The 25,952-nt window shown below is 54.0% G+C and overlaps 1 protein-coding gene across 1 annotated transcript in view; it reads left to right on the plus strand.

The window, feature by feature from the left end:
• Nucleotides 1-6,318: 6,318 nt before the first annotated feature.
• The window catches only part of FGF18 (fibroblast growth factor 18), a 34,310-nt gene continuing 14,676 nt past the window's right edge, over nt 6,319-25,952 (plus strand). Inside the window, exons 1-3 of the mRNA XM_082651283.1 lie at nt 6,319-6,416; nt 6,591-6,627; nt 21,021-21,201. Of these exons, the coding sequence (XP_082507409.1) occupies nt 6,385-6,416; nt 6,591-6,627; nt 21,021-21,201 (250 nt within the window). The 5' untranslated portion in view covers nt 6,319-6,384. The remainder of the gene's footprint in view (nt 6,417-6,590; nt 6,628-21,020; nt 21,202-25,952) is intronic.

Consider the following 25,952-nt stretch of genomic DNA (forward strand, 5'->3'; position numbering starts at 1 on the left):
TTATTTTATCTTTTGTATTGATTAGGAGGGTGGTACTTGTTGACTGGGCTCTAGTTTCAGATATTTTGATGGGGGTCTGCAGATTTTAAGCGTTTCTATTTCTGGGGTGGTTTTCCAGAGTAAACTAGTTTTGGAGGGTGGGGGAAAATACTGGTGCAGTACTGTCTAGTCTAATCTCAGGTTTCCAGGTGTTGGGTTCTTCTACTCATTTACATTGTGGTTTTCTTCATTGATTATTCAGTTTCTTTTCTCCAGGCCATGTCTGTCCTTGTAGCTTATCTCTTAATGTCTTTATTTTAATGGAGGCACAGTAGGAGATGGTAAATATTCAGTGTTCTTTGTTTTTATGTACTTCAGATATAGAAGATCATCTACTTTAAATTGATAGAACAATCCCAAATCACTTAACCATCCTATACATTAATTTGAAGTTATTGGTGTTCAAATAATGCAAGTACAATTAAAGTTGAGTCATTCATTCCCTAGATAGTGTTTTTTATTATACTATGTGATGTAGGAGTGTGGTAGTTATTAGTATTAGTCCCTTAACATGTTCAGAAGTAGAAATATACTTGCTGCATAATACTGTCTTAAACAAATAGTAAGTCTGAAATTTTTAATATTTGAGTTGCTTTGTATAGAAGTTAAACCTTAACTTTGGTTTACCTGATGGGCACTTTTATGTGGCAGGAAACCCAAAAGGACTTCTCACCATTCTGAGGGAAAGCAATCGGCCTTACTGGTTGTCCTGTTCCCAGCTCATTAAATAGAGCTCATCAGATCCAGATAGGGCTTCTGTTTTGGAAGCGCAGGAATTAAAGATTTCCCTGTGCCTCAGAAGTCACCAATAGTGCTAGTTATTAGACATCAGCTAACTAAACATGGTAGTAATCTGAAAGTTGAACTACTACTCTAGGTTTGTGACTTAGGGAATTCCTCTTCTAAAGAAGCTGACTTCCTGAAAGTAAAAAGTGAGTGTCCTGAATTCAGTTTTTTTTACAGTATTTAAAAAAATTTTTTTTAATTGAAGTATAGTTGATTTACAGTGTTAATCTCTGCTGTACATAAGAGTGACTCAGTTATACACATATAGACATTCTTTTTTATTTTCCATTTGGTTTATCACAGGATATTGAATATAGTTTGCTGTGCTATACAGTAGGACCTTGTTGTTTATCCATCCTATATATAATAGTTGACCTCTGCTAATCCCAAACTCTCTGTCCTTCCCTCCCCCCTCCCCCTCAGCAGCCACAAGTCTGTTCTCTATGTGAGCCTGTTTCTGTTTTGTAAATAAGTTCATTTGTGCCATATTTTAGGTTCCACATGTAAGTGATATCATATGGTATTTGTCTTTCTCTGACTTCACTTAGTATGATAATCTCTAGGTCCATCCATGTTGCTGCAAATGGCATTATTTCATTCCTTTTATGGCTGAGTACTATTTCATTGTATACATGAACCACATCTTTATCCATTCATCTGCTCATGAACGTTTAGGTTGCTTCCATGTGAATAGTGCTGCTGTGAACATAGGGGTGCATGTATCTTTTTGAATTATAGTTTTGTCAGGTAACTTTTTAGTTTTCTTCAGAACCTCCACTTTTCCATAGTGGCTGCACCAATTTACATTCCCATCAACAGTGTAGGAGGGTTCCCTTTTCTCCACCCTCTGCAGCATTTGTTATTTGTAGACTTTTTTTAATGATGGCCACTGAAGTCATATTTTTATATATTTGTATTTCAATCCACTGTATCTTTTTGGCCAACGGAATCCTTTTCAAGCTTGTTCCTACCATCACTGACTCCAGTAAGTAGTCTTTGATACGACTTCTTTTTCGCTTTCTAGTGTGACAGAATGTTCCAGGCTTATCTTGAACAAGATAAACAGCTTTTCTTTCTAGACCTGGAATGATCCATTTTTCCAAGGAGCTCTGGTTCCTTATTTAAAAAGAATGGCGTTTAGAGACCGCAGCCTTGGTGGGAGTGATACTCATTAATACTGAACCCAGTATTGTTTCGAAGACTTAACCTGGATGATCAGATCAGACCCTTTGGGAAAGCAAGGGGAACATTTTGAGCACTAGGAGGGCAGAGACACACTTGTTGGCTGTCTGCAGGAAGCTTCTTTTCATTTGGTATCTTAGTATCTTTATCACATATGGTTAGGTTGTGGGTGAGAACTTGACAGAGTTACCTTCAACCTGAACCAGAGGACAAAATAGGTTAATAAAGTAAGGCCATTTGGGGAGAGCAGATCAGGCTGAAATTACGGGATCATGCACATGATGTTAAAATGAGGTTTATAGTGGTGTGTCGTAAAGCTTGCCGGAAGCGATTAACTGGATGATGGGGGTGGGGTGGGGAGGTTATGTTTACATTGCCTGGGGGGGTGTTTTTCTTTGAAATTATCCGAGGAAAAAGGTTGAGGGTCACAAAAAATACCCTATTAAGGGTTAGTAGTCTGCACTGTGGAGATGCAGGGTTAAAGTTATTTCAGAAAGTGTAAGGCCACCTTCCAGCCGGATCTTAACGAAGAGCCAGTTGCTCCTTGACTCCTGAACTTGGCAGTAGACATCCCTTTTTAATCTGAAAGTTCCAAGAGCTGATTTTGTGCTACTTTGTGTCTACTTTTCTGATTAAGCTACTTCATCCGATTGAAGACTTGAGGCTGCATTTGTCCTATGTTCTTAGGCTGGAGGTTCTCTCATCCTTCTCCAAAATATTTGTATTCTATAGACTCCCTGAATTTTGTGATTCTTAAGATTGGAGAGAGGTGGAAAACGAGTGTCAGATTGCAGTGCTGTTAGTGTACTTTCACTTGAAAATGAGGTAGGAAGAATCTAAACATGTAAGTACTGTGTCCCAAAGTATGTATTTAAGGCTTAGGATTAATCAGCAAGCAAAACAGGTAACTGCCCTTCAGGGATTGCATTCCATTGGGGAAGCAGTCAACATACATTCTCAGCTACCCTTCAGACAACCAGGAATTTTACAGATGAGAATTTGCTCAGAAAATTGTGAATTTGCCAGCCGAGAGCTAGGAATCGAATGTAGTTGTGTCCGACTCCCAACACCAAACTGGCACATAGCCACCTGGCCCCAGCTACCATGCTTGAGCCTGGACTGGTAACAGCTCTTTTGCTGGCCTCCTTACTGCCACTGTCGCACCATTCCAATGTATTCTTACCAGCTGCAGTAAGCTTTAAAAACAAACTGGATTTTGACCCTTAGTTTCAAAGCCTTTGATAAATTGCCAAACAAATGGGTATATCCACACTGAGTACTACTTGACAATAAAAAGGAACAATGATAAAAGCAACAAGGGATGAGGCTGAATTTCAAACATGCTGAGCAAAAGAAGCCAGACACAAAAGAGCACATAGATGGTTCCATTTCTGTGAAACTAGAACCTAGTGCCAGCAGACTAATGGTAACTTGAGACTAGTGATGGCTGTGGTGGGAGGTTGCCTGAGAAAGGTGTTTACAGAAGTATAAACATTTGTCAAGCTCCAGGCATTTAAAAGTTGTACGTAGGGGGCTTCCCTGGTGGCGCAGTGGTTGAGAGTCCGCCTGCCGATGCAGGGGACCCGGGTTCATGCCCCGGTCCAGGAAGATCCCACATGCCGCGGAGCGTGTGAGCCATGGCTGCTGAGCCTGCGCGTCCGGAGCCTGTGCTCCGCAACGGGAGAGGCCGCAACAGTGAGAGGCCCGCGTACCACAAAAAAAAAAAAATAAAGGATGATCCTGCTTCCCTACTTCATGAAATGGTGAAGAAAAATATGTGATAACCTGAAAACCATAATTAGGATTATTAATAATAGCTAAAATCTTTGGAGCCTTCCTTGTGAGCCAGACTGATCTCATTTGCTGTCTCGCAGCATCTTAACACTTGCTGCAATTTATAAGTAAATGTTGGAGGCAATATTCAAATCCAGGACCTCTAAGTTGAGTTTATGCTCTTAATAAGGACTTCACTTGACGGGACTTCTGGGTGAATCTTACTTGGGTGATAGCTTTATTTGTGAAATCAACAAACACTATCTGAGCCTTGAAAACAATTGCAGGCATTTTAGAATATAATTATGGACCCATTTCATTCAAAAGTAATAGGAAAAACAGTACAGAAAATTGTAAGTCTGATTATTGGCCAGGAGATACTTCAAACACCCCACTTTAGCAGGTAGTAGGCCAAACCCACCTCTTGACTGGGCTGTCAGAGGTCTTTATAAAGCAAGATCAAGCATGGTGATGTCACAGGACCCAAGGGAAGCATATGTTTTGTGGTTGGGCATTGCATACTGTCTTGGGATTTGCTGGTTCTGGCAATGAGAATGGCTAAGTAAATTCAGCCTAGCTCTTCACACAAGAACTTTCTCCATTGCTCAGCACCTAGCTTTGTAAAGGTTTTCTGCACTTGTGTCCAGTGCTGAAACAGAGGCTGTTTAAGATGGCCTCAGCTTTGAAAGGGAACTTAAATAAAATAGCTTGCAGGGAAGCCTGATAATCGGAACAATTGCTGATAGTTCATATTCCATGACTAGGAAGTAGCACTGTTTGACAGTGTCTACCTCAGTTTCACTATACGTGAAATGGGGATATCAGCCATAGCCAGTGACACAGGAAGTTTTTAACCAAATAGTCCGGATTCCTGAGTTTTGCTTTTTGAGCTTGTTCAGTTTCTTTCCCTCTATGACAAACCCTTAGCATCAGGCCAAAGCAGAGCCTAGCTGTCTGGAGGTCTAGACAGTGTGAGACAGTTAACGTGTGACAAGAACACCTACATTTTGAGGTTGGTGGCAAGGACAGGAGTGATTCCTCTGAAGGGGCGGAGGGGGTTAGAAGAGATGCCCTTAGAAGGGACCTGGTTAAAAGAGTCAAACTGCTTAGTGTGCAAAGAGTGGCAAATCTCAGCCTGGAGGCCGGCAAAGGGCCTAGAGTGGTCGCTGACCATAGTCCTGCTGGCTCCTCCCGGGCCTGTATAGCCTGACCGGGCTGGGCTGCAGTGAAGCCTTGGGGACGCTAGGTGGCAGCCGTGCGTTTCCAAAGCTGGCTCACCTACCGGAGAGCCCAGCTGGGATCTCGGGAACCGACCCGGGAGCCCTGGAAGGGGAGCGGTGGGGGTGGGTGGGGGGCTTAAGAGACGCCCTCGAGATCCCCTCCCCTCAACGGCAGGGACGGAGATTGAAAGGGGGCTCACATAGGGTGGCCAGCCGTCCGAGAGGGCGCCTGGGACATGCCACGATCCTGCGTGAACTCACAGAGCGGGTAAAAGCGACCCCCTTAAGTGGAGCCGCCCCGAGGGCTGGGCCTGACCCGCCCCTTCCCTGCTCCCCACTCAAGCGCTGGTGGGTGTGAGTGCGAGTAGCGAATGTGGGCGAGCAAGGACGTTCCGCACCTAACTGCGTTCTTGGGGACCGCAGCCTGTCCAGTTCTGGCAGCGTTTGCGCCGTGGCGCGGGGTCATTGCGCCCAGGCGCAGAATTCCGACGGCTTCGAGCGCTCACCAGCTCCAGCCTAGCTGGCTCTGCCCCTTCGGAGCTGCCGGTCCCGTCGCCGAGAGTCTGAGCGCCTCCCTCCAGCCCGGAGCCGCCAGGAGAAGGAGGAGGAGGCAGTGGAGAGGCTGCGGCAGGCAGGCAAGCAGGCAGGGCCGCCTTTGATGTGGGCGCGGCGCACCCAGGCTAGCTGAGCGCCCGTCCGGCCGCGCCCCGAGGGGGGAGCCCCCGGGCCCCGCATCCTCATTGTGCCGGCTCGGGCCCGGGCCCGCCCCCGGCCCCCCGCCCCCTCGCCGCCCGCGCGTAGAAAACGCCCCGGCCGCCGCCAGTGGTGGGAGGTGGCGATGCGCACGGCCGGAGAGACGCGGAGGAGGAGACATGAGCCGGCGGGCGCTCAGACGGAGCGGCCGTGACGCGTTCGTGCTGCAGCCGCGCGCCCCGGCCCCGGAGCGCTGACCCCTGGCCCCGCGCAGCCCCGCGCCTCGCCTGGAGAGCGCGCCCCAGCTTCCAGCCCCGCCACGCATGCTGACCCCGGAGTAAGCAGGGCAGCCAGCCTCCCGCAGACGCCCGGACGGCCGGACGGCCGGCCGGCAGTGAGCAAGCTTTCTCGCACCGGCCGGTGCCTCCTGCACAGCGGCGGCCGCCCCGCAGCCCCCGCTCCAGCCCGGAGGGCGCAGCGCTCGGGAGGAGCCGCGCGGGGCGCTGATGCCGCAGGGCGCGCCGCGGAGCGCCCCGGAGCAGCAGAGTCTGCAGCAGCAGCAGCCGGCGAGGAGGGAGCAGCAGCAGCGGCGGCGGCGGCGGCGGCGGCGGCGGAGGCGCCCGGTCCCGGCCGCGCGAAGGGGACATGTGCAGGCTGGGCTAGGAGCCGCCGCCTCCCCCCCCGCCCAGCGATGTATTCAGCGCCCTCCGCCTGCACTTGCCTGTAAGCGCCCGCGTGCGGGGCTGCCCACCCTGCCTGGACGTCTGTCCGTGTGCCTGTGGCTCTGTCTACCCGCCCGGCCGTTCTTCTGACTTTCCGACTGCGTATCTGTCTGTCTATACGCGGGTTCCCTCCCTCCAGTCCAACTGACTGCCTCTCCATCTCTCTCTCCCGCAGGTGTTTACACTTCCTGCTGCTGTGCTTCCAGGTACAGGTACGTGGGCTTCTGACTCTGACCTCCCCCCCCACCAGCCCCTGTCTCCCGGTACGTGTCTACCCCCCCTCCCCCGGGCCGCGCCCCCTCCCTGTGCCCCACCCCTCCTGGGCGCCGAGCCCAGTGCACCTGTTCCCAGGGCGCGGAAGGGTGGCTCCAAATGCGCCCAGCGCGGGCGGGGGACCGGCCAAGGGCAAGGGGCTCTGTTGCGGGACTCAGGCTGGCGCGGGCTGCCACGGCCCCTGTCGGCTTCGGCTGGGAGAAGATGCTCTGAGCCGGCGGCCTCAGCCGCTACAATGTGCCCGGCTCCAAGCCCCCCCCTTCCCCCCCACCCCGCTTCCCCGCCCGGCCCGTAGCCGGTGAGGAGTCAGGACGTAGGGATTTTCTCTGCCAACCGTCCCTTAACATCTCCGTTCGCTCTTCCAAACAAAAAGGCTCCTTTCAACCGAGTGGATTTGGAGTCCAGGGAGAAAGCTTCAGTTGTAAATTACTCTGTGGTTTCAAAGGCGTTTGCAGCATTGAGAGAAAGACAGAGAGGGAGAGAGAGAGATGTTGTGCTAGGAGGGGAGACTGGGGTGAGAGCGAGCAGAGCGGGGCGCCTGGGCCGAGGGACCACTGCCTGCGAGGCGGCTCCGGAACGGGCCGCGCTCCGCAACGCACACCCTTGCCCAAGGTAGTGCAGCCCTCAGCTGGTTCCCCGCCTAGCTCCCCGCTCGCTCGCTCTCCTGAATCAGAAGAGGGCTTGGCGCTCAGCCTGGAAAGCACTTGCTAAAATCTGATCTGTTACTTCAGCAGCTTTCAGACTCGGGAAGGTCTTGGCACGCAGACAGTTGGAACACTGGGGCTTCCAAAGCCGTGGAAATGAAGGAAAAGGGTTGGGGGGCGGGGGGAGGGAAAGAGAAGAGGGACTGAGGGAGCTGACTTCAGCCCCGATTAGAACCAGACCAGGCTGCCTCAGCTTGGAGGGGGGGCGCAAAGGGAAAGGGAATAGGAAGTACCAGCTGCCCTAGCCCTCCGCCACCTAGTGCTCTGACGGAGGCGCCCTAGGAGGAGCTGGGCTGGGGCCCAAAGAGATTATGGGCCAAAAGAGCCCCTTCCCCCTCTGGGTTGAAGGCAGGTGTCCTCACAGGGTTCCAGAGGATGCTTGGGCCTTAGCTTTCTGGATTCCCGAGGTGCCCAGGGAGAGCACCGAGCAGGCAAAGTGGGGGTTCTCCCAGGTGTGTGTGCTGAGCGCTGTTGAGACTCACGGGTCTCTTGCGGAGGGCGGCTGCGGTGGTGGTGGGACTGCTTATCTCCCCTCCCACTCCTAAGAGAGAGCTGTTACCATCGGGATGGACATTGAGGTGAGGGCAACTAGTTGGGACTGGGGGCTGGAAGGATGGATGGACAGACTGATGGGTTCTTTCCTTCTGTTGGCCAGGCTGGGGTCCCTGGTGACTCCTTGAATCAATACAACTGGAGTCAGTAACTTAAGGCTGGCCGTTTGCCAAAGCAGATGTGACCCTGTGTGGTTGCAGGGGGCAGGGTGGGGAATGGCTGGTGTCAGAGAGAGAGGCCAGTGCCAGGCGTAGCCTGCTTGGTTTGCAGCTGAGTCCCCAAGCAGAGGGCAGGCCCCAGGGTCACCCCGGGGGACTGCCTGTCTGACCTGGGGGACAGCTCTTTTCCTGAGCGCTGAGCCTGGGGCCGGGGACGATGAAATGGGCATAAAGTAGAGAGACGGTTTCAGACTTTGTGGCCCAGGCCTCTTATTGCCTGCTGCCTCTTGGTCCTTGAAGTGGGGCCCAGGAGGGGCTGCTGTGTGGTCTTTGTGTTCTGGGTGGGGGGGAATGTGAGGGAGGGAACCTGGACTCTGCATCCCACCTCCAAGTCCTGGCCAGAGCTAGAGCCAGCCTGTGGCAGGGAGGGGCGGGGAGGGGAAAGCTGGGTGGGCCGTCTGGGTTAGGTCCATTGGGGTTACGCCTTCAAGCAGGTGAGGGAGCCTCCTCTCCCCCCCGCCCCACCTCCCCCTTCCTTTGCAGCCTTTCCCGTTGCAAACTGCCTTAGGACTGACTGATGTTTTTAACCCATGATCCATGTACCCTTAGGATATCTAAGGATGGGATTATGGGGGAGGGGTGGTCCCTGAAACACTGTGCAAAACGGTGCCCATATACGCAGCGTATGGGAGACGGTTCTCAGCTCCCCACAGATTTTTGAAAATACCCATGATTGCTGAAAGATAAAGCAACACTACCCTAGGGAGTTATAGACAAAGTTGGCAGGCTCACATCCTCCTTTATGCTCGAGGGACAAGGTGGAGTGTTAGTTAGAGGTAAAGATGAGAGGTGGGACCCTTGTGCTAGTTGCGGGAGTCTGGAGTCTGCTCCCCACTGAGGTGATGGGCCGACACCGGGAGAGCAGCTGCTTCCTGGACAGGGTGCATTTGGAGGGTGGTAATGAGAGCACCCTTGGTGAGCAGGGCCCAGGGGAGGCTCCCTGCACCGTGGGAAGGGCTCAGGGCTTTGCCATCCTGTGGACTGCACCTGAACCCCAGCTCCATCTTTCCCTATATGTAGACCTCTGCGAGACTTAGCTTCATCATTTGTGACATGGGTGGCCCCGAGGATGAATGGTATATGATAGGCGTGGAAGAGGTTTTGCGAATTCTCATCCCCCAGGAGCACGTTGCTCTGCTGGGAACTCTATACACCTATGCCCTTCCTTCCCCCGCCTCCATGTTTTGGGGAACTGGTCCAGTCCTAGCAACAGAGTTTCTGGGCTCCTCCTCTCTTTCCATCCATCATCAGCCACCAAACCCCAAATGGGCCCCTTGCCCCCAGCCACATCTCTGTGAACACAGGCAATGCCAGACACTGCCCGCACTGCCCCCCCCTCACCCCCCGACAATGTGGTGAGCCCCGCCCTCCCCTGCCAGCAACCCTGGGAGCGGGAAGCTGGGAATTTAATAAAATCCCTTCTCCACACGACTTGGGACACCGTGGATAGCTCAAATCGGAAGAATTTTAAAAATTTCCAAGGGGAGCAAGCGGCGTGACCAGTAAATTGCTTTTCTGCACTTGGCTGAGCGCTGACAATGACACCGGGCTGGGCCTTTCACGCAGCTCGGCCGGCACCTGCCTGACATTGTTCCTGCCGCCAGGCTCGGCTAGGTCCTGGCCTTCCCCAGACAGGCCGGGCGTGAGGCGGGCCAGGGCAGGGGGGCCTTCCACTGGCCCCTCGGTCCCTCCCTCCCACAGCGCTGCTTCCTCTCTCACCGCACTTGCTCAAGTTTGGAAGTTTCCTTCCATGCCTTCTCTAAGGCTAACCACCCCCATGCCTGGCCTCTTCAGTGGGGTGTAGAACCTCTCTTCGAGCTTGCTAGGATGGGGAAGCCAGAGACAGAGTCCTCTGGGACTCGAAGAGGGTGGGACGCTGTCCTATTGGATTGTACTTTTAATCTGTTCATCAAATACTCGCTGGGAGCCTGCTTCTTGCTGCCCCTGGAACATGACTAATCCGTTCCTGGCCTCAAGGAGCTCCCAGTCTAGAGAGGGAGAGTGCCAGATAAACAGGAGTTCCTTCAACCCCACCCCTCCTGTCCCACGCTGTGAAGTGTTGAGAGGTAGAGAGCATCCTCCAGCCTGATGGGGGTGGGGGCAGGGGAGGGGGTGGGGCGGGAGGGGGGAAACCAAGGCTGGGGAGAAGTGACCTGCGTTTGGTGAGAAGGTGCTACTTATATGAATTTCCAAGTGGCTCTTGCATCAGGAAGTTCCTTTCATCCTTTCTGCCATTCTACGAGGGACACTGGAGTAGGAGGAATATTATCATATTCCTACCTCACAGATGGAGAAACTGAGGCACAGGGCGGGGAGAGGATTTTTCAAGGCCATGGCTAAGACCCAAGACTGTGAAATCGAGACCCTGTATCCCTTCCAGCACACCAGGCAGACTTTTTCAGAAACACTGCAGTTGTTCAGAAGGGATACTGATAGGGAAATGGAGTCTCAAGAGGCATGCTAGGGGCCCTTAGTGAGAGATCCGGTTGGATCCCCCTGATAGGATCCCTTATCAGGGGATGATCAGAGGCCAGGTGGGCGTCTCTGTGGTGGAGGGCATCTGACTTGGTGTCTGCAAGCCCTGATCTTCCTGGAATGTTCTGATCTAAAAGGGTTTCAGAGCCAGAGGTGGGTTTGGTTTTTGGGGGGGTAGCAGGGCCTGGGGGATTCCGCAGTCTCCTTCCAGCTTCTTTCCCAGCATGGAGGGAGATGGGGGCACCCTGCCAGCCTTCCCGCAGCCCAGGAGTGTCACCTGCTCTGAGGCAAGGAGGTGGATTTGGAACATTTCTTGTGGTTGGTGCAGCCAGTGTCCAGCAGGCTCTGGGCAGCGTGTCAGGGCCACAGCGTTGCCTCCTCGTAGCCCTGGGTGGCTGGGAGGGCACATTGGACCCCCAAAGGGAGATGGCTGGGGACAGGAAGAAGATTTTCTGTCCTCGGTAGGATCTTTTGGTTCTGACCTCGTCCTGGAGCAGGGAGGTTGTTGATGTGGGAAATCAGGGTGTAGGCCCATCAGGGTAACAACTATACTGGTAGATGCCGCCGGGTATTGTGGGCTCGTTCCGTGGCTGACGCTTTCTCACAGCATCTAGGCTGTGCCTCACAACCAGCCTGGAATTAGGGAATTCTACCGATGAAGAAAGTGAGGCTCAGAGACATAAAGCAATCTGCCTTTGTTTGCACAGCAGGCGAGAGAGGCAGAGTGGGATTCAACTCTAGCTTGCCCACTCTAGGACCCAGGCTTATTAAACAGCGCTTTAAAGGCTCTGGAATCTGCCAGGCTGGTTCAAAGAGTCGCTCTGCCTTGTCTTTGCTGTGTGACCCTGGACAAGTTACTTAACCTCCCTGGGTCTCAGCTTCTGCACGCATAAAATGGGAAGAAAACAACCAACAAAACAGCTCCTACTTACTAAGGGTGTGGAGCAGGGGAGAGTGCAGGACCCAGGGCTCTGAAATCTTGTCTGCCTTTCAAGACCTAGTCCCTGCGTCTCTTGTTCTGGGAGGACTCCCTTGTTTCCACCCCTCTGTCAGTGGATTAAGCTCCCCTCGCCCATGGCACTGCCACCTCCTGGTGACTGGGGAGAGGGAAGGTGTTGTTTCCCTTCTGAGGGCCGGGATCGTCTGATGAACATCTGTGTGCCCCATATTTTGTGCTGGGTTGGGTCTCCCCCCTACTCACAAGGACCCATGTCTGAGCACTTAGGGAAGGGCAACGCCAAGGGCCCTGTCAGTGTGGCCCAGGCTGGAGGAGAGCCACTGGGCCTCCGGAAGGGCTGAGGCCCGCTGTTGGCACCTTGGGTCTGACAGTAGAGATTTGTTCTGGAACATCAGTGCGTAAGCGGGCCCCTCGGGCTTTAGTCAGTCTTGCTGGTAGGGCCTGGAAGATGACTGGGTTTTGTTTGTTCTGACATCTAAACCGCATAAGGCCTCAGGCCCATTTAAAATGCTGCTGTGCCCAGGATGGGGCCAAAGACAAGCCCCCCATAGGCCACAGGGCGGAAGGACTCTCAGGATGCCTGGGATGGAGTCCTGGCTCTGTCGCTGGCTCATTGTGTGCCTTAGTTTCTCCACCTGGGTATCAGTGAAGTGAGCTAGGCGGCTTCTGTGTTGCTTGAATGTGTGGGCTTTGGCATAGGAAAGACCTTGGTCTGAATCCTATCTGTGCTGCTGAGCAACTGTTCAGCAAATTTCTTAACCTTCCACCCTCTGCACCTTGGTTTTCCCCATCCGTATAATGGGGTAACGAAAGGTACCTACTTCTCAAGGGTTATGGTGAGGACTGAATAGGATAATGCACACAGAGTAGCTAGCGCTGCGGCTGACCCTCAGTAAGTAATCGAGTAATAGTAATTGCTCGATCAATTGTATGCCCTGTGTGTGTGTTAACATGCTGCAGCGTGCTGAAGAACGCTAGGAAGGCTGTGCTGCTTGCATCGGTGACATCAGGCCCCCTCTAGTCTGACCATAGGTCTTGGATTTAGGTCTGAATTTTATCCTCATTGCACCACTCACAGGCTGTGTGCCCGTGGGAAAGACCCTTAACCTCTCTGAGTCTCTACCTCCTCGTCAGTTGAGAAATAGGAATACTAATACCATTCCTAGGGCCTGTGGGGAGGATTAATTGAAACCATGTCTCGGACCTGGTATGCAGTAGGCATTCAATTATGGCGCTGCTCCTCATTAACAACCAGCAAACATGGCTGGCCCCGGACTGGGGTTTGAGCGGGATGAAGAAGACATCTAAGGCTTCAGCTTTTTTCCTCCGTGATCCCTGTGAAGAGATGGCAGGTGCTTTGGCAGCTCCCCATCCCACCTCTGCCTTGGAACCTCTTAGCCCTTTGTCATTGCTCTGTGACCCAGTGCGTTCTCTGCTGGGGCTCACAGGGATGTAGAGGGGCTCAGGCTCTGGACACAACCCACCTGGGTCATACCCCACCTCGGCCACTTGGTAGCTGCATGATTGAGTGAATTCTCAGCTTCTCTGTGGTTCATCTTTAATATAGGCATCAGGATGGACCCTCCCTCCTGAGGTTGCTACAGCGGGTGAACTGTGGTCACTTGGGGGAAGCACTTGGCCCAGCACATGGCTCATTATAAGTGCTGAGTCAATGTGAGCTGCAGTTATACATTTGACTTTGGGGTGCCTAGAGGCCTGCTTGTCCGCCAGCTCCTGGTTCCTGGAAGTCAAAGGAGGCCTGGCCCATCCCACGGGCCCTGTGGCACCTGGCACGGACCTGGCATGCAGCATGAATATCAGCAAGTGGAGGGGTGGGGAGAACAGCTTCTCTGAGGGCCGGGCATCTGTATGGAGCCCCCCAACCCTGTACCAGGTGTGGGGCACGGGGTGCTCAGGACCTGTCCCAGCCCGCAGGGATTTGAGAGAGATCTGAGGGATCTGTGCAGGGGGCAGGGGCCCAAGGGTGCAGAGGGTGTTCTGACGAAGGGCCCTGAAACCAGACTCAGGGCAGGAGGATCTCGCCTGGGAAGGTGCGCCATTTGAATCTTGAAATAGGAATGAGCTGGGTGAAGAAGACTCTTTGAGTGTCTCTCTCTGTGTGCGTGCGTGCGTGCGTGTGTGTGTGCGTGCGTGCGTGTGTGTGTGTGTGCGAAAAAGCCTTTGCAGGCACATGGACCATTTCTACACGGAGCAGGGAATACCTTGCTCAGGGGACTCCAAGCTGTTTGGAATGGCTGTCGCATCAAGTTCAGGAATGGGGGTGATATAAAAGGCCGTGGTGGGCATCGAATGCCAGAATAAAGGGCTTGTTTATTACCTCTTTGACATGCACGACCCCTCTCCCCACCCAGGGGCTTCAAGGGAGAGAGATTGGAAGGAAGGAGAAAAGGAGGAAAGAAGGGAGCATGGGTCTTTAGGAGTCCCCCCCGCCGCGCCGCCTCAGGCTGGCTGCAGGGTTGACGGGCCGCGGCACCCATATTGACAATCTGTACAGAGCAGGCTGATGTATGGGGAAGAGGAGCTCCCGGTCAGCGCCTTGGGTGGCAGCACCCCCCTCCCGTGCTGGCGGCTCAGCCCTGCCAATCAATACATTGACAGCCCCAGGAGCTTAATGGACAGGTTGGGGGTAGGGAAGGGCCCTTTGGATCATCACTGTGTCCTGGCTGGGATGGATGTGGGGAGTGTGACAGGAGAGAGGGGAGAAACCTGGGGCTAAAGGGTGGCTGGAGACATCAGTCTGAGTGAACCAAGCTCCAGTTCAGGGGTGGGCCCAGCCTCCCTCCTCCGCTTTCTGTCCAGGGGTGTCAGCGAGGGGAAATTGATGGACTCCAGAGCCAGAGGTGGGTTCAGTTCCTGGCTGCATCCGTTTCTGTACAACTGAGGCAAATCCCTTAGCCTCTCTGTGTCTCCCTTTATCATGGGGATGGTAACCGTTCTGACCTGCCCAGGTCCTGCGAGGAGCGAGGAGACAGTGCCTGGAAAGTGCTTAGCTTGGACCCTGGCACTGAGCGAACGCCCACGAAGTGGGAGCCGGCGTTAGTTTCATGCTCAACGACGATAATAACCCCCGGAGCGCTATGACTGGCATCAACTCCTGGGCCTGAGTCCAGGCTTCCTCTTGAGGAAGAGTTTGGGAGCTGCATCTCAGGCTGGAGGGGGTGCTGACTCTACAAGGGGCCACTCCTGGAACGGGGTGCAGGTCTCAGGTTTGAATCCAGAATTTGGAGAAGCTCCGAAAGCCCTTGGCATGGCTGGCCCCAGTGCTGCTTCTGGAGGGGGAGGCAGGCAGTGGTGGAATGTGGCCGCAAGTCTGTGGGCTGCCTCTCCTGGGACCAGGGAGACCCTCCCTTTCTGGGCAGGCTGCCTGGAGACAGGGGCGTGGATTCTCTGAGGCCTCGAGGATGGGTACCTGGGCGGGAGGGGCAGTCTGACCCCTTCCTTCTCTCTCGGGTAGGGGGTGAGCTCAAGGCCTCAGTCCTTTCATGTTTAATCCTCCACCTCAGTCCCTGCCCCACATATGGCTTGTGGCTGGAGCCAATTGCTTTCCTGAATGGGAGAAAGGAGGTGGGTGACAGAGAGAAAGGAGAATAGAGCAGGAGAGGGTGAAGAGACGGGGAGCGGAGGTTCTAGGCTGGACTGGATTCAAACCTTGATTCTTTTTTGCACCAATTTTGTGCCTTTGGACAAGCAATGTAACCTCTCTGAGCCTCAGTTTCCTCATCTGTAAAATGGGGATGATAACCGTACCAACTCATAGGGCTGCTCTGGGGATGACGTAAGATAAGTTAAAGTACTTCTTAGTATGGAGAACATGCTCCATAAGTAGTGACTGTTTAGAAAATAAGAAAAAAGAAAAAAAAAGGTGACTCTCCTTACTTATGTTTTTCTGAGGTAAATAATTGTAAGCAATCTCATTCTGCTGATGAGAAAACTGAGGGTTAAAGAGATCAAGTAAGTTGGTGATTTTGGGGTGGAGCCAGGTCACACCCGAGGTCAGTGAGTGCTATTGTTGAACGTGTGTGGTGTGGGTGTGCTGATGTAACGTGTGTATTAGGTGATGTGTGATGTGGCAGATGTTGGTGTGAGGCGAGCCCAGGAAGAAATAGGGAGCCGCTTCAGACATGACTTCAGAGCCAGGAGTGGATGGGTGAGGTTGAAACCTTCGGTCAGAGGGAGCAACTGTGGTTATCGGATTCCCTGGCGGGAGGGGGAACCTGGGTTGACGTCTGTAAGCTGGCCCTGGGGTTGGAGTGGGGCTCACCCCAACCTCTTTTCACCCCATGGTAGTTTCCCCCCGAGGTGCCTAAGAGAGGAGGCTTGGAAGCTAGGCGGGGGCTGGATGGTAAAGGACTACATGCGGGCGCTGTGCAATGGGTAGTGGGGAGCCAGGCAGATTTGGGAGCAGGAAAACCCCTCAGCTCGTGCACTAGAGCCTGAGACTGCAGGCGGAAGGTGGCGGGCTCTGTCCCACTAAGCACCGCGTCCGTGCTGGGATCTCGGGTTGCAGCCCCTGTGCAATTCCCGGATCGGGGAGTGAATATTTCCACCAGAGCACAAGCCCCTCAGAGAAGGGGTGGGTCGCCCTGGGGGGTAACAGGGGTCTCAGCCAGGCTGCAGGGGGACCCCACTGTAGGCTACCCTGCTGCGGGAAAAGCTATCTCGACCTCAAAGATAATCCGTGAGTATGGGGTGGGGGAAGGAGAGCCTTTGGTAAGGCACCTTGCTCTGCCCCAGGAGACACCCTGTCTGTGCTAGCCCTGCTCGCCTTGCGAGAGCCGCAGCATTTTGATTTTTGTCACACTGCAGCTTTTCAGTGCCCCTGATGATTATGCACCTGAATGGGTTTAGAGAGCAGCTCTGACTGTTCTAGGAAGTCCTGGAAGACAGGCCCCCTCTTGGGCGGTGAGGCCGAGTAGCAGGAAAGGAGGAGCGAGAGGATGTTCCTGAGTGGCCCCGCTCTGCATGAGCTCTGCAGGCAGGCCCTGGAGCTCTGTGGCCCCGGAGAGGTGCCTCAGAGGTCCAGTCTGTGAGATGGACTCTAACTGGTGCCTACCTCCACGGGTGCTTAAGGAATTTGACGAGGTACCATGTCTTGAGGGCTTCTTAGCAGAGTGCCTGGAACAGAGGAAAGCTTAGTAATTGATGGCTTTAAAAACCCTCTCTGGGACACTTGCTCATCTGGGTAGTAAGTGATGGGGCTGATTTTGGCTGCCAGGTTTTCCTCATCCTAGCCACAGTGATTTAGCAGACATTTGCCAGGTGCCTTCTGGGGGCAGAGCTGGAGGTTCAGGGATGAGCCAGGGAAACTGGACTCTGGGGACAGTAAGCCATTACAGTAGTGTCCAGAGGCTGTAAGCCAGCCTGAGGCCGGAGGGCAGGAAATACTTCCAGAGGAGGTACCCGAGGGCAGGTGTCATCCGGGCAGAGGGGCTGTGCAAAGACCTGGAGCCCCCCAGAGGCCTTGCGCAGGAAGCCCAGGGGTCTTCCTGCCTTTTCAAAAGGACGGACTCTGTTTCCATGTCCGATGCCGCCCCGTTACCGCCCTCGGGATTGATGTGGCCACAGAGTACGGCTTAAATGGTGGAAGCTGGGCAAGATGGATTGTTCCCCCGCATCCGGGGAAGGGCCGCTGGAGAGCCCCTGCTGACCCTGGGTCACCCATGCTGCCTCTGTCCAGTGGGCCAGGGAGAAAATCATTAATGGGAGGCTGGCTTCTGGGGCAGGGCAGTTCCCCTAGGGGACCTGGGGTGAGGAGATTGGTTTGACCTCTGGTCAATAAGGTCTCCTGTGAGCAGGAGGAGATCTGGAGGACAGGGAGGGAGGCCGGAGGCCTGGCCTTGGGGGAGGGGACAGGGCCAGGCCACCTCGGGAAGTCCTTCCAGGAAGGTTGAGGGCCACGGGCGGGGGTTCTTCAGGACACATGCCCACCAGGTGTGGGCCTCAGGGGGCACTGGAGCTCTATCCTCCCTAAGCATTAGGATGTGAAATGAGGCAAGTCCCAGGTGTGAGATTGGGCTGTGAACGGGCTGGCCGTTTAGGGTAGTGGAAGTGAAGAGTGTGCACTCTGGGTGCACCAGCGGCCAGGCCCTGCACCACTGGGCTGTGCAGCTCAAAGCAACTGACTTAACTTTCCTGAGCCTTAGTTTCTACATCTGTTAAATGGGGGTGATAAGCATTCCCACGTCCTAGGGTTGTCGGGATGATCAAAAGCAATAACATCTTCCCAAACCGTAATCTGAGCGGCAGAAGTTCGTCGTCTCAAAGGACGTGAGCGTGTGATCCACTTGTGTCCTGGGGAGGCTTCTGTTAGCAGGGCTTCACCAAGAGCCTCTTAAAGGGCTCCCTCGTATCCTCTCAGCAGTTATTTGTGTCTGCTGAGCGCTTAAATCTGTACCAGGCAACTGTTCTAAGACTATATGTTTAATATTCACAGCAACCCACAAGGTGGGTGCCATTGTCACCACTCTCAGTAAGTTGCCTGGGGACCCTTAGCTAGGGAGTGGCTAACCCTGGGGTTTTTTGTGTTTTTTAAGAGTATAGTTGATTTACAATGTTGCATTAATTTCTGCTGTACAGCAAAGTGTATCACTTATACATACACATATATCCACCCTTTTTTAGATTATTTTCCCATATAGGTCATTACAGAGTATTGAGAAGAGTTCCCTGTGCTATACAGTAGGTCCTTATTAGGTATCTATTTTATATATAGTGGTGTGTATATGTCAATCCTGGTCTCCCAATTTATCCCCCCACCCCTTTCCCCCCTGGTAACCATAAGTTTGTTTTCTATATCTGTGACTCTATTTATCTTTTGTAAACAAGTTCCTCTGTACCGTTTTTTTAGATTCCACATATAAGTGATATCACATGATATTTGTCTTTCTCTGTCTGACTTATTTCACTCGGTATGACAGTCTCCAGGTCCATCCATGTTGCTGCAAATGGTATTATTTCATTCTTTTTTATGGCTGAGTGATAGTCCATTGTGTATATATGAACCACATCTTCTTTATTCATTCCTCTGTCGATGGACATTTAGGTTGCTTCCATGTCCTGGCTGTTGTAGATAGTGCTGCAGTGAATGCTGGGGTGCAAGTGTCACTTCGAATTATGGCCTTCTCTGGATGTATGCTCAGGACTGGATTTTGAACCCGGATCCTGCTCACCACTGTACCGGTGAGACAGGCGGGGCCCACTGAGGTGGAGCTGAAAGCAACACTTTGGGGCCACATGGCCTGGGGCTAACTCTGCCATTGCCTGCTCTGTGACCTTGTTGGTTCAGCTTCGGAGCCTCCGTTTCCTCATCTGTAATGTGGCCTAATGTTTCCACCCTGAGGATGATAGTGAAAGTTCAATAATGTGGTCCAGGTGAAGTGTCTGTGGAGCCCAGGCTGGGATTGGAGGACATGTGCAGGTCAGTGGGGGAACAGAGACCCTGGCCTGGGCATGGGGTGTAGCAATGAGGAAAACATGGTCCCCACCCTGGAGAGCTCACAGCTGAGGGCTGAGACAGATGCTTGGGCAGCCCCAATTCCAAGAGCCCCATCATGGGCTGAGTGGGGTCATGCTCTTGTGGGAACGGGGTCCTGCAAGCCTAGCGTGCCTAGAACAAACGCAGAATGCTGTCTGGACTTCAAGAATTGTTCAGCTTTCTGGTTAAGATGGGCTGGGACAGGCATACAATTATCAGGGAGTAGGAAAACCTAATTCAATGCTGAATGGGATGACAGACTCCACATCTTTTCAATGTTCACTTGTTCATTCATACCTTTGACAAATGTTTGAGTTCCTACTATGCCGTGTGCTGGAGATATAGCAGAAAACAAGTGGGGGAGACAGACAAAAACTAGATAAATAGATGTTATGTGAGTTTGATCAATGCTAGAAAGAAAATCAAAGCATGGTAGAGAGATGAGGAGTGACAGAAGTGGGGGCTGCCTCAGAGAAGCAGTCAAGGAAGTCCTGTCTCAGGACGTGACATGTGAGCAGAATGAATTAGAGGAGCCAGAGTGCAAAAATCTGGGAAAGAGCACTGAAGCAGAGGGAAGAGCAAGTGCAAAGGCCCTGAGGCATGTGTGTATTTTGTGTTTGGAATGCTCAGAGCCCTAATAAGACAGCCAGTGTAACTGGTGGGGAGGGAGTGGTAAAAGATGAAGGTGGAAAGCAGTTGGGGGCTCATCTTTTTTTTTTTTTTTTTTTGTGGTACGCGGGCCTCTCACTGTTGTGGCCTCTCCCATTGAGGAGCACAGGCTCTAGACGCGCAGGCTCAGCGGCCATGGCTCACGGGCCCAGCCGCTCCGTGGCATGTGGGATCTTCCCGGACCGGGGCATGAACCCGTGTCCCCTGCATCGGCAGGCGGACTCTCAACCACTGCACCACCAGGGAAGTCCGGGGGCTCATCTTGCAGGGCCCTGAGGCCCTGGTGGGGACATTTATCTAAATGCGATGGGAAGCCCTGGAGAGTTTGGAGGGGAGGGTTGCACAAGGTGATTGGGTTTGGTGGAAGATGGACTATCAGGGGGAAAGAGTAGAAGCAGGAGGCTGGTGAGGAGGTGGGTGCAAATTGTCTACGTGAGAGGCCGTGTTCAGGGAAAGGAGACGGGAGAGATACGTGCTGGCGTAGCCAGAGGTGGCTTCCTGGAGAGTGTGGTCGGACATGAGCTAAACCTCCAGGGATACAGGGAATTTTGATGAGAGATGCTAAGCAAAGGCTTCTCCACGAGGGGCTAGGGATGTGGTCAAATCCTTGGTGGTGAAGGCGAGCATGAGGACACTTGGGATGTGGAGAGGAGACCGCCCCCAGCATCAGCTCCAGCGGGAGAAATGACATTGGGCTCTGATTCATTCGTTCCCAGGAAGAAATTTGCCAGGTCTCCTTCCTTCCCTGCTGAGGACCTAAACAGGAATTATATGCCCCCATCCATTTCCCATCTCCATATTGATTTTGGTACTTTTCTTCCCATTTGCTCACTGTATCCTAACAACCACCCTGGGGTGTAGTCAGGCTGGAGGCTCTGCTCCACTGTTTTACTGGGGAAGAACCTGAGGTGGAACAAACCATGGGCCCAAGGTCACATGGGAAACTCCGCTCCATACTTTTTGCTTTAATTTGGGGGTGTGGTGGAAAGATAGCAAACTTTGCTGTCAAATAGACCTAAACCTGATTCTTAGCTTTGCTGCTTCCTGGCTGGGCCACCTTGGGCAACTTAGCTCATCTCTCTGAGCCTCAGTTGCCTCATCTGTGAAATGGGGGTGGTAACAGGGCAATGATGAGCATGTGCTGATGCCTGACCCAGAGCTGGCATAGAGGAGACCCTGGCTCTTTGTTGTGAATGTGGTTCCTGCACACAGGGACTCTGGACTTCCAGAGTAGCTCACCATCTCCCCTTTCCCTGCTCAGGTGCTGGTGGCCGAGGAGAACGTGGACTTCCGCATCCACGTGGAGAACCAGACGCGGGCTCGGGACGATGTGAGCCGTAAGCAGCTGCGGCTGTACCAGCTCTACAGCCGGACCAGCGGGAAGCACATTCAGGTCCTGGGCCGTAGGATCAGCGCCCGCGGCGAGGACGGGGACAAGTATGGTAAGTGTCAACCCCCTCCCCCCCCCCCGACCGTGTACACATTCTTCCCGGCCTCTGAGACCTCAGGTTCAAATCCCAGCTCTGCCGTGTCCTGGCTGTGTGATCTTGCACCTGGCGCTGAGCCTTTCTGGGCCTCGGTTTCCTCATCTATAAAATGGGGATGCAGTAGTGCATCCCTGAGAGCCTTATTGGGAGTAGTAACTGAAGACATGAATAAAGCATGCTCTTGCTGGTAAATGCCCCATAAATGCCAGTCGTCATGGGTATCCGTGGCAACCTGCTCCCCACGGCATTGCTTCCCCAGGTTCAGATGCTCGGAGGGGTGGGAGCCTCTGGGGCACGCTTTTTGGATGCTGGTGGTGGTGGTGGAAATTGGCCTGGCGTGAGTGTGTGTGCGCATGCGTGCATATGTGTGTGAGAGTGTGTGCATGTGCACAGGCCTGTGTGTGTGTGCTCTGCGGGCTTGAGCTTGTGCACCGATGAGGCGTGGGCACTCACAGCACCTTGGGCCGTGGTCCCCATGACCTGCCCTTGACCCTGGAACTGCCCAGCTCTCTTCTGGGGTGTTTAGGAAGCATCACCTGCCCCAAGCTGCCTCTGCAGAGGGGCTGGGAGGAGTGAAATAACCCTGACTCCCTTCCCTCCCTAAGCCCCCAACCCACAAAGACCCTCAGCAGTGAGTGAAGCAGGCAGGACTCCTCCCTCCCAGAGCCTGGAGGGGATTTAGGGGCCAGACACTGAGCAAATACTGACCACACCTCCATCGCTTCCTACCTTCTCAGGCCCAGGTTCTGGGAGGTGTCCCAGGCCCCAGCCTTGGGTGGGGGGGAGCTGGGGCTGTAGGTGGCCACAGTACGTGCATGCCTGCGGCCGAGCCTGCCGGCCTGGGTTTCTCCGAGATGATGCTCCGTCTGCCCGCCAGCCCCTGCCCATTGCAGTCAAGACATGACAACAAGACAAATAATTTCTTGGATCTTTTATCTTGGACACCATTTATTTTCCCTCAGCCCCGGGGCAGGACTGACCTCATGGTAGGGCCCAAGTGTGGCAGCTGCACCGTCACTGGGGGCTGGGCCAGGCCGGGCTGGGCAGGGCTGGGCCACGCTGGGCTCCTGCTTCTCCAGGCCAGCTGCCTCCCCTCCCTTCTCCTGCCCCATCACTCTTTACTGCCTCCATCCCTCCCTCCCTCGACCCCCTTCTTCCTTTCTCAGTCTGGCTGCTTCTCCTTTTATCTGGGCATCTCTCTCTCTGAGTCCTTCTCCCTTCCTTCTGGCTGTTTCTGTCCATTTCTCTGGCTCCCCCCTCCTCACCATCTCTGTCTTTCTCCCTGCTTCCCTCTCTCCGACCACAGCTTTCCATCCCTCCTCCCCACCTCTCCCAGGCCCTCTGCTGGCCGCCTCTCTGGGGCCTCATCTCTCTGTGCCCCCCCTCCGTGGACGCCTGGCTGTGCTGGGCAGACCCAGGTGCTGGTTTTCCCTGGGATCTGCTGTCCAGTTGCTGCCAGGGAAGGGGCAGCTGGCTGGCTGGGGCGGGAGGGAGGTGCCCTCCTGGGGAGTCCCCGGAGCTCTGGCTGGCCCCTCCAGGCTGGGAGAGTACAGGGGGGTCAGACTCTGGTCTGAACCATCTGTCCAGGCTCTGAGATAGGAGCCAAGAGCTTGGGAGGGAGAGGAGGCCGGAAATGGCCGGCCCCTCCCTCCAGAAGCCACTTGTCCTCTCATTTCCTCTGCCTGGACTGGAGACTCGGGGAATCTCACCTGCTGTGTAACCTTGCCTTCTCTGAGCCTCAGTTTCCCTCTGTACATTACAAGGGCTGTACCAGAGCAGTGCTTCTTAAACACTAACGTGCATCGGAATCACTGAGGGTTCTTATTACAATGCTGATGTTGATTCAGAGAGTCTGGGTTGGGGCCTTGAGCTCTGCATGTCTAACAAGCGCCCTGGTGGTGCTGGGGGACCACCCCTGGAGTATCCAGGGACTCGCCCGCCTTGGCATCTCCTCCAGCTCCACAAACTCTAGATTTAATGATTCTCTGTCAGGGAATATGTTTATCATTCCTCCAATCCCCCAACACCCAGGGCAGCCAGGGGCCTTGCTGGCCGCTGAGGCTGCTCTATTTAAATGTCGCATTAGAAACGCAGATGAGGCGAAGGGATCCCATCTGCGAGCCCTGGGAGAGGAAGTGAGACAATGGAGCCAATTGAGGCTTCCAATCTAGATAATCAATACAAATATTATTGGGAGGGTGATTTATGTGGCCAAGCCGGGCAGGAGGATGGGGCTGTGTTAGAGGCTTGCCCTGCCTGTGGGGGAGGGGCAGCCAGTAGTCCTCAGTCAGGCCAGGGGGCCCAGGATGGTCTGAGAACCTGCTCCCTCCTTCTCAGGGCTCCATCCAGCTGAAAGAATGGTGTCTTCTGAGACTTGCCTTCATACACAGTTAGAATGCAGTCTGGGAATTTCAGCAAACACCAAGTATAAACAATCCCTATAAATGCCTGGAATCTGGAATCCCCAGAAACGCCCGGAGTCTCAGATCTGAGTCTGTACAACACTCAGAATCTCAGATTTGACAGCGTCCCGAGGCGCTAGACCCCATAGGCAGGTAGGTGCAAGATGCAGGCCCACCCTTGTCTGGGTGCCCTGCCCAGGAGCTCTTGGCCGACTTTGCAGCAGTGGGCAGTCTTCAGTGAAATCTGCATAGGTGTCAGCCAGGCTTCTACACCAGGCTCTTCTGCAAGAGTTTCTCCCCATGGCTCCCTGAAGCTTTCCCGGAGCACTCTGAGGGCCCTGAGGTTGGCTGTTCCAGGAATGCAGGACTTTCTTAGCTTTAGGTTCGGCTCTGGAGGGAGAGGTATGCTGGCCAGGGGGCTAAAGGCTTAGGTAGTGGGACACCTGGCAGGCCAGGAACTGGGGGAGGGCCACCCTGCCCACCCGGGATTATTACATCAGCCCCTCCCCTTCCTGCCCTTGGTCCTGGTCACCTTTGGCCTGCAGGTAGTTGCCACCTTGAAGAAACAGCACTGGGCCAGGAGGCAGGACCCCTGGGTTCCAGTGGCAGCTCGGTCGCTGAGCAGCCCCCAGTGCGGGGGACAAGCATGTCTGGCTCTGGGCCTGGTTTCTTCACCTGCCAAGCAAGGATGAGAAGGCCCCACTCTACCTGCCTCCAAGGTTGATGCCCTTCAGCTGGTATGTGGAGGTGTCAGCACCCCCTGGCTACAGGAAGCAGGGCTGCTGGGTGGTGGGACTTGAGTCTCAGCGAGGAGCACCTGGGGTCAGCTGAGCCAGCCCTCAGGGAGGGGGAGGGGCCCCAGCACCAGGGATGGTGGTGTGGGAGCAACTCTGCTTTTATAAGCCACGTGGTTGGATATTCCTGCCTATTTTCATTTGCAGAAAAGGGCTCCTCTACTTGATTAAGAAAAAAAGGCCAGAACACCCAAGGTTTTGCAGTAGGCCAGCCTCCCAGGACTGACAGTGCCCAGAACATCCCCGAAGCAGGCCTCCGGAGGGGCTGTGATAGCCAGGGAGGTGGTCTTTTGAGAGGGTGGGCATGTGGACTCTGGAGTCGAATGGAATTGGAATCTCAGTTCCACCACTTACGAGCTGGAGACCTTAGGTGTGTGTTAGCCTTTCTGGTCCTGTTTACTCTTTTGTAAAATGGGGTAATTGAAATGAGAGAATATCTTATTCTCAAAGAGTATATGATTATTAAAGCAAGAATATTCATAATAACCACCTGAACTCCGTGCTGTTGTATGGCGGCAGGGGGGTACCGTCATAGGCTCAGGTGAAGGTTTCCCCTCTCGAGAACGGATTCGTGCGGCTTCCAGAAGGGATACTGCTTCCCTCCCCTTAGTGGGGCCCTGGCATGTCAGCTGCGGTTTAGAAGAGGCTTCTTCAGCATGATTGCAAGCAGCAGGGCGGACTGGCCACGCTCTGGCTGCCGTCTCAGGCTGGATGCGGAAGGGTATCTCGACCCTTCTGTTGCGTGCGGTCCGGTCTCTCAGTTCACACCTGGATCCCTCCCTCACTGGGCGGTACAGCGGTGAGTGAGACCACCCAGGCCCAACCCTCAAGGAGCTCCCAGGCGAGAGCCACTTCTCCTTTCTAGGGGCTGACTCTGAGTAGGAAGAGCCTGGGTCCCTCACTCTCTGTGTCCCCTTGGGCACTTTCCATCCCGTCCCTGCATCAGTGAGTTTCCTCACAATTGTGGGAAGGCATGGGCAGGGCACCGAGTGTGTACTGTGTGGGCTTGTTCCAGTTAGGCATGGATTAGTCTGTGATTCCAGCTGTGTCACCACTGCTCAGGGTCACAGGGAGTCAGCCTGCCCCAGCATGGGCTCTGCCCCTCGAGGCAGCTCCCCCGTTCACCCTTGCCCCTCTGAGAACGTGAGCTCCTTGAAAGCAGTGACCTTTCTGCCTGTCTGCATGTCCAGTACATGTCCTGAGAGCAGGCCCCCCTTAAAGGTTACTGGATAAATGAATAAAATAATTACGGGGCCACGCAAAGCACGATCAGGGGCTGACTTGCGTGACTCACCTAGGAAAGTATGTGGGGTCTTCCAGGGCTTTTGCTGGAAGTGGGAGGGTGCCCTCTGGTCCCCATGTCTCTCATCCTGGTACCTGCTGCAGGGCTGTGCTGGAGCAAGGAGCCAGGTCCTTTGGGCTGGCTGGTGTGGCTGAGACAGCCGAGACTCTCTTCTCTGAGTCTGACGGCCCATAGTCCCTTCTCCGTACCACAGTCCAAAACGTGAGA

The sequence above is a fragment of the Grampus griseus genome, assembly GCF_964374135.1.
Source record: "Grampus griseus genome assembly, chromosome: 3".
Classification (NCBI taxonomy): Eukaryota; Metazoa; Chordata; class Mammalia; order Artiodactyla; family Delphinidae; genus Grampus; species Grampus griseus.